General features: G+C 38.0%; 2 protein-coding genes across 3 annotated transcripts in view; one reads left to right on the top strand and one right to left on the bottom strand.

Annotated features, from left to right (window-relative positions):
• Positions 1 to 12,312, bottom strand: part of LOC134789698 (fibroblast growth factor 22) — a 373,859-nt gene that overhangs the window by 250,978 nt on the left and 110,569 nt on the right. The gene's annotated exons all lie outside the window — the stretch shown is intronic.
• Positions 789 to 11,764, top strand: LOC134792756 (uncharacterized). The gene is made up of 7 exons (XM_063764107.1): positions 789 to 929; positions 1,605 to 1,761; positions 4,562 to 4,692; positions 6,751 to 6,840; positions 7,196 to 7,368; positions 9,186 to 9,265; positions 11,546 to 11,764. Exons 4-7 carry the CDS (start codon positions 6,792 to 6,794, stop codon positions 11,604 to 11,606), a joined length of 363 nt encoding a protein of 120 aa, XP_063620177.1. The 5' UTR covers positions 789 to 929; positions 1,605 to 1,761; positions 4,562 to 4,692; positions 6,751 to 6,791; the 3' UTR covers positions 11,607 to 11,764.

Genomic DNA, 12,312 nt, shown 5'->3' with positions numbered 1-12,312 from the left:
ATCAACACAGCACTTGCGCGACATATTAATAGTTATTAAACATAACTACTGTCCCACAATTATTACTGATTTAACTTGAGAGGATAAGCTCGGATATAAATCAACGATACTTCACTCGACCAAGGCTAAAACAGTAATGTTGTAATGGCCAAAGAGCATAATAATCACTACGTTGGTAATGGCGTCAACATGTATTCAAAATGTAGCGGCAAGCTGAATGGTTTAAATTGAATGGTTGGTGGGGAGGGTCGGGGGCAAGGGGAGCGGAATAAACGTCAAATGCGATTCTACCAAATCTAACGCCACAGATAACTAAGGCTAGTTTTCGATGTATGAAGATTATAGCCCGTGATATATGATGACGTCCAGGGCTGTTTCACTTAGAACTACCAATATGAAGTATGGGGGGGTCTGTCTTGTCAATTATCTAGAGATGTCGCCGGTAACGGCAACAATTTTACCCCTCACCCACTTGTTTTATTTCCTGGTGCAACATTTCACGGTGCTCAGCGTTTAGTTATACGCAGAAAAAAAGCGGTGCGGTTAGTCTGTTACGGCTATCAGTATTTATGGTCTGTAAAAACGCGGAAAATTTAAAAAATATAAGCGGGATGGGTTATCGTCCCATAGACAATCAGAATTTCGCGTCTTTTTCTACTGACACAGTTGTTTGACCGGCTATACTTTTGTTATTTTTGCTACATAAAATCATATTGTACTGGCATAATGTCACTGCAATGAAATAAAAAAATACCTAAACTGTCTTTCAATTGTCTTTTTGACTTTTTACTAGGTAACCTGATTTTCAAAACAAACATTTCTGAATATCGTGACTCGTGTCTTGATTTTTAGTTTTACGGCCAACTCGGCGGCCTAGATAATGGCCGCATCTGAAAAACTTTGCTGCGTTCGGGGATGCAGCAACTCTCGTAAGTAAAATATCGAGCGGGAAAATTTAAAATGATAGTGCTAACCGGCCTGTACCGGCCCGGCGTGCGACCATGATGTGTTTTTCTGTATTTATTTGTAAACTGTCGATGTATAATAATCGCTCACGCTGATTAGTACATGCGAAATGGATTCTAAAGCGTATTTTTAATATGCAAGCTATAATACATGTCAAAGAATTGTCATCATAACATGATATAATATTTATAATTCATGCTATTTTCCCGTTAGTTTTGCCTAAAACACTACTAGAGTTAGACCAAAAGAAGTCTGCAACGATTTTGATAGCACACGCAGTGCAAGTTTGACGTTTAAAATAACACTTGCACAGCGTGTGCTATGTAAATCGTTGCAGACTTTTCTTAGGTCTAACTTTACACTCAAGTCTAAACCATGAATCTAGTACCTATAACTGGATCAGGCATGAGGGGTGGGGGATATGACCGAATGGGAGAGTTTTATGTATCTTTCAGTAGGAGTAGCAGAGAAAGCGCTAATTGTTTGTCCTTGTCGCAGTATCACATTTTTATTCCCCAGCGTAAATTTAGTATGCTTTATGGTGGGCAACAAACCAATTCGCATTGCTTATGTTCTGTCCCTCACGGACGCACGCGTATAGCACATCATATATTAAGATCATCTATGCTCTAATCCAGGGCTCTCCAAACCCCAACCCGCGACGCGTTCCAATGACAAAGCATCCGGCAGCGGGAGCCCTGCTCCAGGGGTTCAGGCCTAACAGCAGAGCAACCAGATACACCTCACCTGACTCCAATGACCTGGAACCGGATGAGAACCAATTTAGCGGTCAAGGTACAACAAATAATCTATATCTATAGTTGACCCAAACCAAACGGACGACCGGGGTCGTAAAACTTCTCATACACGCTCGCATGATTGAAGGTGGGGTGAGAGAGATAGAGATATGATCCCAGTCGTCCGTTTGGTTTGGGTCTAATATAGCCTATGTGTACTTACTTGTACAAAACAGTGTGTAGTATCAATGTGTGAATGCGTTGAATTTGCTATAGTAGATAGGTAGGTAGGTAGGTACCTACTAAAGCAAATTGTGTTTGTTTACACAACGTGTATTTTGAATTAGAACTTAGTTGTACTTATTAATAAATTATTGCTTACCCTGTAAGACTGTTTTCCCGAAGAAGGTCGTAAGTGCTATAGATCCCGATGGCGCTTATAGATTGTTCCTCGTAAAAAGACGGGACATTTGTATAGGTATATTTAATTAGACTCAAATCTTTAATCGACAAACGCCAAACGATAAAAAGAAATGTATCGGGGTGATAGATGCTGCGAAAAGTCACGCACTATTTAAGTTTCGATTGGCGTTTTCTATCAACTATTGTGATCTTGGCACCCTGGGCATTCCGCTGTTATGTGTGATGAGCAAGAAAAAAATTATAATTCTTCAAGTAAGAGGTTCCCAATTTTTTTAATTTGGGTTCTGTACCCAAAGGGTAAAAACGGGACTCTATTACTAAGACTCCGCTGTCCGTCCTTCTGTCCGTCTGTCTGTCTGTCTGTCTATCTGTCTGTCTGCCTGTCTGTCTGTCTGTCTGTCTGTCTGTCTGTCTGTCTGTCTGTCTGTCTGTCTGTCTGTCTGCCTGTCTGTCTGTCTGTCTGTCTGTCTGTCTATCTGTCTGTCTGTCTGTCTGTCTGTCTGTTTGTCTGTCTGTCTGTCTGTCAACAGGCAATAACTCATGAACCGTGATAGCTAGACAGTTGAAATTGTCAGATAATGTATTTCTGTCGCCGCTATAACAACAAATACCAAAAACAAAATAAAATAAATATTTATGTAGGGCGCCCATACAACAATAGTGATTTTTTTGCCATTTATTGACATATTAAAACGCTTACGCCGCGCTCACGCCCCGCCCGGAAAACGCGCCTGTGTGACGGAACCTTTAAGTAGATGCTCACATAACGCTCATGCTCATACTTTACATACATTACTACCTGCGCCAGCTATCGGATGCCCTATGTCATTCATACAATTTTGTTAATTAAGTTAACTTAGGTAGATACAGCTAATAGGTAAGTAGGTAACGATGCGAGTTGGGTTATAAAGTTCAATAGTTATTATGGGTTAGCTTAGGTTTAGTTTTATTTATAGTTAAGTTTATTGCAATCACATTTATAACACCACAAGGATTGGTATAAGTACAGGCGCTATTTATAAGAAAGGCACTGCCATCGGAAGTTTAACTTCAGAAAGAAATCTAGGCTTTATTGTGATAAGATTTTTTTACGATATTTTTCCTCATCGAAGATGATCAGATCGTAAATATCCCTGTCCCAAAATGTGATAATGAAACTGGAAATCTTTAAAGGAACCGCGGTTCACGTGATCGTTCAGTGATATTTCGTTACTACCGGTCTATATTAACAGTAGGTAGGTATAGGTACTTGAACACTATGAAGTTCCAGGACCTGAGTGATGACCTGACGTACGTGACACGCTCTAGAGACGCTTACCAAAGCCGGGCGCCTTCGGCGCCCTCATACTCAGCTCATAGCGTCGGGCGTACGAGGCCCGCTGTATGCATTCCAGCCGGTCCTGATGTTCATGCATGATTTATGATGGCGTGCATATCCAAATCCATGCCATTATTGCAGCTTTCTAGCACTAACGATCACGGAGGTAAAGTATAAAGTATACAGTTTGTCAAAATCCATTTTTGATGATGGGATCGATGAGGAAATGAGGGAACTCTTTAAATATTATAGGCTTACATTTAGTGATTTTTATTATTGTACAAAAAGTAACATAAAACAAGAAAAAACACACATCATTTGTACAAATGCGAACATACTCGTATATCTCTTTCAGGGATCTTTCCAGTTAATCTTAATGGTGTAATGTTGGCCCACGATGGGAACATAAGAAAATCAAGAAAGTGCGATAAGTGCAGGGGGGCAATTTCAACTGCGGGAAATTTCAACTAATGGAAATATAGGGTCATTGCGCTAGTTTTCGTCCGTGCTCTAGTTTTCGTCCACTTGACAGAAAAGCAAATAATAATATATATGTATTTGATTTTTAATTTTCTAAATGCGAAATATCATTTTTATGTAGACAGATATATTGTTTTGACATTAAGGATTGCAATACGTACAAATTTGTGCACTAATGTAGGTTTATATTCAAATTTCATCAAGTGGACGAAAACTAGATCTGGACGAAAACTAACACACCTACCCTATTCCATGTTTTACATTATTAACTACAGTGCTTATTATTATTATTTTACATTATGAACTATCAAACTCTGACTTCAGTGTCTGAGGTATGTTCATATGGGGGTTAGTTTTAGATGGTTTTAGTTAGTTGAGCACACAGACAAAACATCCTCCAGACTTAGCATAGTCGCGCTACCCCCTCTGCCACGCATACGGTAATTTTACTCCATGTTCGAGTCGAAAGTGTCTTTGAACGGACCAATCACGGCACGGGACTTTGCTCACCTCGTCCCGCGCACCCCCGCATTTTTAACCGACTTCCTTGGCATCATCGGTTGCATGAAATAATTGCTCTGAACTCGGTCTAGAGAATTCCTAGTCTATGGTTGAGCACAAACCATTTCGTATTTAGGTGGCGCACCGCAGTCCAGCATATCTAGAGTCTTCAAAAGGCGAGTGGGCGGACAGGAGGACGCCGACACCGACCGGTCGGGACGCAGTACGGCAGTACGGCGAAATCAGCAGGGAACAGTTCCGAATCATGTACGAATCATCGTCATAATTATTATTGTAGCTTTGGCTTACAAGGAAGGGTACCCAACTCGTCAGCTCCGATTTGATTAATTTTTATATATGTTATAGAGTAGTCTAAAATAACGGACACGTATTTTTTTTTAGCTGCCCATAAGTACTCAACTTCCTGGGAGAAATTGGCCTCCAAAGTACTGAAAAGTGACAAAACGCTCTAACTCCTGAGTTTTGTTCAAGCAAATTTCTAGTTAATTACTGGTTTGAATATATGTTGAAGAACATGAAAAAATAATGGACACGTGTTTTGCTATTTGGGCTCAAATTCATATTTTACAAAAAAAACACACTTCAAAATTTCATACTTGTCATCGTTTCACGCGCTTCACTTCAATACCGTGTGTTCACTTCGCCCGCCCGGCGCCGCCAACACGTTGCCGCGCGCCTAACAGGGTATTCAAATATTTCAAATGTACACTTTTAGGATCTTTGATGTTTCAAAATATGCTAGGACTTAATGTCCAAACCGGTTTACAACCATGATAACATTGATAACATTTTCTTCACTACCGGGAAGTTTTTAGTTTTCATGATAAAAAAAACGAAAAGATAACTAACGTGAAGTTCGAGTGAAAGGATAAGAATTATGAAACTTTGAAGTGTGTTTTTTTTTGTAAAATATGAGTTTGAGTCGAAATAACAAAACACGTGTCCAGTATTTTTTCATGTTCTGTAACGTATATGCAAACCAGTAGGTAATTAACTTGAAATTTGCTTGAATAAAACTCTCTACAGAAGTTAGAGCGTTTTGTCACTTTTCAGTACTTTGGAGGCCAATTTCTCCCAGGAAGTTGAGTATGGGCAGCTAAACAAAACACGTGTCCGTTATTTTAGACTACTCTATAACATATATAAAAATTAATCAAATCGGAGCTGACGAGTTGGGTACCCTTCCTTGTTAGAAAACAGCGTTTTATATTAATTGTAACAGTTTTTGTAAAAAGGATCTAGTATTTAAAAAGTGGGCTAGGTAAGGCACTATATGGGCCTTACATGGGTCATTAGTTACCTAAATATACTCCGGTAAACCAGCTTTGTTATTAGCAGCAGTAGAACAAGGCGACAAATTTGAAAAATTTAGAATTCCATACAAATTTCCAATTTCGCGCTTTTTTTTACTGCCAAAGTTGGTTTGGCTTAGTATAGTTAAGGCATCAATCAAATTAATAAAACCGATAGACTACAGTAAGTTTAAATACCTACCTACTTATAACATAAGACAAGCCCCGAGCAAATCTGCTTTTAAGAGGATGCTGCATAAACATCTGCTGAAACAAGAGTATGAGTAGGTAGTATCCATCGTAATATATTAGTATGTATGTGAGAATTATGTAGTAGTATATTCATTGTATATATTTTATTATTTTTATCTGTGTATTGTATATGTAGTTTATTATGTTTTTCAGTTGTTTGCAATAGTTCCTAATTGAATTCTCTTACTCTTCTTCTTGCACCATTTTTACTACATCTCTGTTTAGCCCTATGGTTGACTGGTAGAGAATGCCTTTAGGCATTAAGTCCGCCATTTGTACATTTTATTTGTATTTTGTGCAATAAAGTTTAAATAAATAAATAAATAAAATAATAACCGTAATACCTATCATAAAAGTAGGTACGAAAATAGATTAGAAGTTTGTTAGTAATAATACCTGCTTAAGTTAGTTTGGTACCTAGTAATTTGTAAAGATAGATAAAGCAAATGAGAAATAGTCCTTAAATATAACGGAATAACCAGTTAATTTGTTACCTAATGAAAATATGTAAGATAACTTGCTGTGCTTGTATATAGGCGGTATCTGTACCTATGAGGTGAACAACAAACAAAGTGTCAGACAATCGATTCTGGAGTGGTGGATAACGTGAGAAAGAAGAAGAATAATGCAATCAAGTCAAATTGAGATCATAGTACCTAGGCCTAGCACAGGACGGATACGACAACAGCATCTCGCCTCGCTCGCGAGACAAGACTACCCGTCTTTTTCAAATTAAGTACTTATGTATTTATATAAATAGGTTGAAGCGAGACACAGCGATCGGACCTTTCGTTTCCATCTATGGTTGTCGCTGCCGTCGTCGCCAGTCGCTCAATGACGTGGTCGAGCCGTAAGTCCTTTATGCCAATTTCCGCATTATAAAAATTTCCAAAATTTGGATCGATAAAAAAAACTACTAATCCAGTAAACTTGTCGAATTTTGTAACGTGGCTCTTCTGCGTCAAATCCGGTAATAGTTATATAGAGGTTCACAATTCCTTTATTTAGTTTCGTTTATATATAGCCTATAGCCCTTTTCGATCGACCGAGCAAAGCAAAGCAAAGTTCTTACATTCAACTTGGAACTCACGGGCCACACGGCTGGCTGCACTTTCGCCTTGGATTTTATCAACGATCGGCCAAATGTCGCAGGTAGTAACGTGAAATCCAACATTTGACTAAATGTGTAAACCTGCAAATTCCAGAGGGAGTAATACTACCGACGCCAGTCCACCTGTGGCTCCGGAGAGCACACAGTACTGCCCTGCTGATCCTGGCCGTCCTGGGACGCGGCGCCTGTGACGTCCCACCGAGACCTACGCGCACACTCCACCACAGCGCCGCGCCGTGCAGAGAACGTGCCACTCTTTTTAACCAGGTCACATCAATTGGCTAATACCTTAATAATAAAACAAGTAATAAAATTAAGAAACTAAAACTGAAAATTACAAAATAACTTTTACACAATACACAATATCCAACTTTCAAAAATGCTAGAAAGATCTTAGGGAGCGACTACTAGTTACACTTTAAGACTTGACTTTGGTTTAATTTCTAGGCTCTTCTAGCTCCATAACACCTTCATCGAATCTGTAGGTACGGTCAACCAAGAAAGTGATCTACCACTTTTCGACTCTATCAATCAGATGATAGAGTCGAAAAGTGGTAGACCACTTTCTTGGCTGACTGTACATAGGCAGGGTAGGTGGACTGTTGTTTGATCAGCCTAATCCAAAGGATTAAATAATAAATATTATATGACAATAATTACACAGATCGACATAGTTCCACAGTAAGCTCAATGAGGCTTGTGTTGTGGGTACTAGACCACGATATATATAATATACACAAATATATACCTATATAAATACTTATATACTTACATAGAAACATCCATAACTCAGGAACAAATATGCATTATTGCGATAAGTTAAGTTTTCTTACTATTAAGTTATTCCTTATCGAAGAGATCGTAAACCATTGTACTGATGTGACTTTAAACCCTGACGATGGAACTGGAACTGTTTAAAGGAAACGTGGCCGTCATTTCAGGCCGTGCTGGCGAATCGAACGATCACAGTGATAAGCATATACATCGGATTCTAGGGGGCAAATTGTATGACGGGATCCCTATCCGTCATACAATTTGCCCCCTAGAATCCGATGTTTGGTGATAAGTGTACCTAACTTTGCTATCAAGATCTATAAGTACTTACTTTTTAGATTTTTTACACACATTTCAAAGAAAATTTATTTATTTAATTCCACGCAAACGAAGTTGTGGGCGGCAGGTAAGTAGTCCGACATAATTATAGGCTATTATAGTAAAATATTTTTTAAGAAATATGTAGGGCCATCTCATCCATTACCATCAGCCACCCAACATTATAACATAACACAGACATCATCCAGGCGTCACTAGGCTGCTGAGGAAAGAAAATAGAATAGTACGTTTTGGAAAATAATGAAACAATTCGTCTCTGTACTATACGAGTATACGTATTAAAATTAAAAGTCTCGGGGATCGAACTCAGATACTTTGCGAACAATTAGTGCCAAGCCAAAACATACGCTCGATCGTACCTCTAAGCTAAACCGAAAAAGTGGCAGATTATGATGTTGACTCCACGGTAGACATTATAAGTAATATGGGACTGGTCATCATTATCCCAAGAAAAATCGAAGAAATACAGGAGAATCCCAATTTGTAATTGCAATTTGTCTAAATTCCAATTTGTAATAGCACAGCATGGCCGTGAGCTCCATTCCCAGTAAATAAAAAGTTAAAAACCATGATTACGCGAAGCAGAATTTTGACTGCACGAAACAGCGACATCTACGTGTAAACTTATCTAAATGTACGGATATTTGTTCAACTTTCAATTGTAATTTATATATAAGATACCTATTTATATTCAATTGTAATTTATTTTTGTTTTTGTACATAAGGCCGTAGGCCCGACGTGAGGTTGTCAAGACACTTTTCCTATTGGGTCGTGTTTAAGCTCCAACTTTCCCCCTCTCGTGTGACGCTTCGGGCCTTCAACCCTACGCGGAACTTCGGCCTTCGGCCTTCGCGAGCCTCGACAATACTTAACTTTGAGTGTATACCCTAAAAATCTACCGATCACTACCTGGTAGGTACATACCTCTGTACCTGTATTCTTTTTGTATGATGGACTTTTAAAATTACAGGTGAGCCCCATGTTTCCAACCAACAAGACAAACGAAAGAGACTGCAGGCTACACAAGTACTACTATTGGATATCTAGCAGGTCAGCTAAATTCAATTAAAGAGAATTATGAATTTGTCACTCTAAATACGCCGTAATGGGAGTAAACGAGAAAGATGCCCGCAATTTGCAAACTTCGGTGTTCGCGGTAGACCCCCAGCGCTGATTTAAATATCGTTTTAAGTAGATAATTTATAATCCATGCATTAGTCGTCCTACGTCTTGAAATATATTTTTCATTAGATAGCTTTATTTTTCCACTTTGAGCTATGTGAAGTAAAATCTGCTTGAGTGTTTGATTACAGTCAACAAAATAGGTATATCTATTCATGCACCGCAATATAACAGCGATAGGTACAGGAATTGCGAACTTGTGTTAATTAAGACGAAACAGGAGCTGAGTTTTAAATATTTTAGGTAAATATACCCGTCTCGCTAACGGAAGCGGCTCCTTAATTAAACTAGTGCGATAAGGACAAGGCGAAAAATCCTGCGTAAAAATCTCAAAAATGGAGGTTTCGTACTCGACTGTTTCCTCCTCCAAAACTTAACCAATCGTAACCAAATTTGGAAATCTAAATAATTATGAAATTATCTGTGTTGGACCGTTTTGCTTTTTTGGCTAATTGATGTCAGTTTTGAATACTAGGCCTCTCATTGCGGCATAGTCAATGAGGCCATTTTTGAAGGGCTCTAGCGCCTTAGAAAACAAAAATATCAAAAAAAGCAAAACGGTCCGACACAGATATTGACAATATTAATCTGTGTTGAAAAAATCATTGCTCTAGCATCAAAACCCATGGAGGAAACAGTCGAGTACGTTTGTATGGAGAAATGACCACTCCTGTTGGCTCTTAAGCCATTCAATACACACTCGTGTGTAAATTTATGTTTAAAATATCTGGGAGACCAAGCTTAGCTCGGAAAATATATAATAATCTCAAAAATCCGCGTTTTCCCAGATATAAGACCTAGTAGCTAGATCGACTTTTCGCCCCCGAAAACCCCCATATAGCAAATTTCATCGAAATCGTTAGAGCCGTTTCCGAAATAAATAACAAGAATTGCTCGTTTAAAGGTATAAAATAAGATAAGATAAGATACCGCCCATTAATTTCTATATTTTTTTTGTAAATACATAATTTACATCGCGGTCGGGGATCGAACGTACGACACGGGTTTAGTTATTCATTTTGAAATCTTTTACAAGCTTTTATTTAGTTTCACCTGTCCCGTTGTCTGTAATCAAATCTTGCAAGTTAAATTTGATCTCCACTTCCCGGTGTCCGATTGAGCTGAAATTTTTCATGCATGTATAAATCGGATGACAATGCAATATTATGGTACCATCGAGCTGATCTGATGATGGAGAATTTAAAAATAAGTTACGGCAAGTATGTAACAATTATGAATCTAATACGATCATTTATATTCTTCTGCTTTCATAAGTAATAGCAAAATAGTTACTGATTTTTAAAACGCGCTTTTCAATTAAAAGACATGTCAAGATCGCTTACCTTCTTTCAAGTTCTTTCTAATGCTAAAAAAAACGAACTATAACAATTAGTAAAGAACATTATTTATTTAGCTGAAGCATATTTTTTTAATCTTGTTAAAACTAAAAAAGGATACAAATTGCAATCAAAATTACAAATAAAAATTAAACACAAAAAGTTCACCTTTCCTGGGAATCGAACTCAAGTCACTTATGCGATCACACTTTCTGACGAAGCAAAATGCCAGCAATATGACTGTAAATGAGGGCTAGCGTTTCTTTGCTCACCAGTTGGCGCCACTGTTGATGGTGGTCCAGAAAAACAGAAGATATCAAAATTTTTACATGCTTATTTTTCTAAATGCATATAAGTGTTTTGGTTGGCACTTTTTTTATAAGTACCACTAATATTTATTGAGCTATAGCTATGGTTTACCATGATTACAATCAAAGATTTATCACAATTATGAATAAGGAGTGAAAAAAGCGATAATTAAATGAATAAGGAGTGAAAAAAGCGATAATTAAAAGCTTGAAACCCCCAAAACTTCTATACATTTGACATTTTGAAAGATAATCCATCCATCTACAATAGCGCGGGTTTACTTATTAATTTTGAAATAAATATATTTTAAAATAAACACAAAAAGTTCACCTTTCCTGGGAATCGAACTCAGGTCATATGCGTTCACACTTTCTTCCGAAGCAAAATGCCAGCAATATGACTGTAAATTAATCAAGTTGTTTTTAGAATTTTTAGGTTATTACAATAGTTACATAATGTTTTAAAACTCAATAAAATTTTCTTTGTTGCTTTTTTTTTTCAGAACACAAGAAGAGTCTCAAGGCTGCAGGAGTGCACTTAAACAGCGGACGATTTATAAATAGTTACGAAAAGAAGGTACTTAGTTCCAAAAGCTGCAGAACAATGTTACGGGCTGTGACTCCAATCTCAGGCGGTTGGTAAAGAACTTGTGCGGTAGTTTTCTAATAGAAGGCAACTGAACTTTGGGACTAAAACTAATTAAAAAATATTATACTTTTCTCAGTGAACACAATAAAAATGACCTTGATCCAGGCAGCCTACGGACTGGGTCAGTTAGTAACTTCTTACCAATCGCCTCAGGCCTCTCACTAAAGTCCAAGAAGCAGCGAGCAGGAGGGACCGAAAGTCAATGAGTAAATTTTTCACTCGACGACTATTTAAGGCACATCACACACTACCTGAATCAGTACCTAATAGTCAAATGGCACCTGTCTTTTTGTATAATACCGGTTATTACATCTAACCGGGGCCCAGGGCACTCTTTGTAGGAAGGCCGGTCAACGGTTGCTATACCATCCTAGTAAGCATTCTTACAGCAGTTTTCCGTTATACTTAATATCTAATAATACGTAACCCTTCGTATGCCTTTGTTAAACATTTGCTACTGATTTAATAACCTACTGATATGAATGAAAATTGTAAATTACAGTCCAAATTGTGTGGTACGTACTACCACGTACACGGGACAAGGCATACGAAATTTTAAGAGGAAATAGGACAGCCGCTTCAAACAAACGTAGTCCCCATTTTGCTCTCAGGATATTGACA

This window comes from Cydia splendana, chromosome 1 (genome assembly GCF_910591565.1).
Source record: "Cydia splendana chromosome 1, ilCydSple1.2, whole genome shotgun sequence".
NCBI lineage: Eukaryota > Metazoa > Arthropoda > Insecta > Lepidoptera > Tortricidae > Cydia > Cydia splendana.
Note: the sequence above shows the minus strand (reverse complement) of the source record. Positions and strands in the feature narration are given on the sequence as shown.

Bases quoted from the DNA above. Each gene is read 5' to 3' on its own strand.
- LOC134792756 (XM_063764107.1), top strand. From the start codon at position 6,792: ATGGTTGTCGCTGCCGTCGTCGCCAGTCGCTCAATGACGTGGTCGAGC. The intron at 7,369-9,185 runs GTCACATCAATT...TTAAAATTACAG, and splicing joins GTGCCACTCTTTTTAACCAG to GTGAGCCCCATGTTTCCAAC. The intron at 9,266-11,545 runs GTCAGCTAAATT...TTTTTTTTTCAG, and splicing joins TACTATTGGATATCTAGCAG to AACACAAGAAGAGTCTCAAG.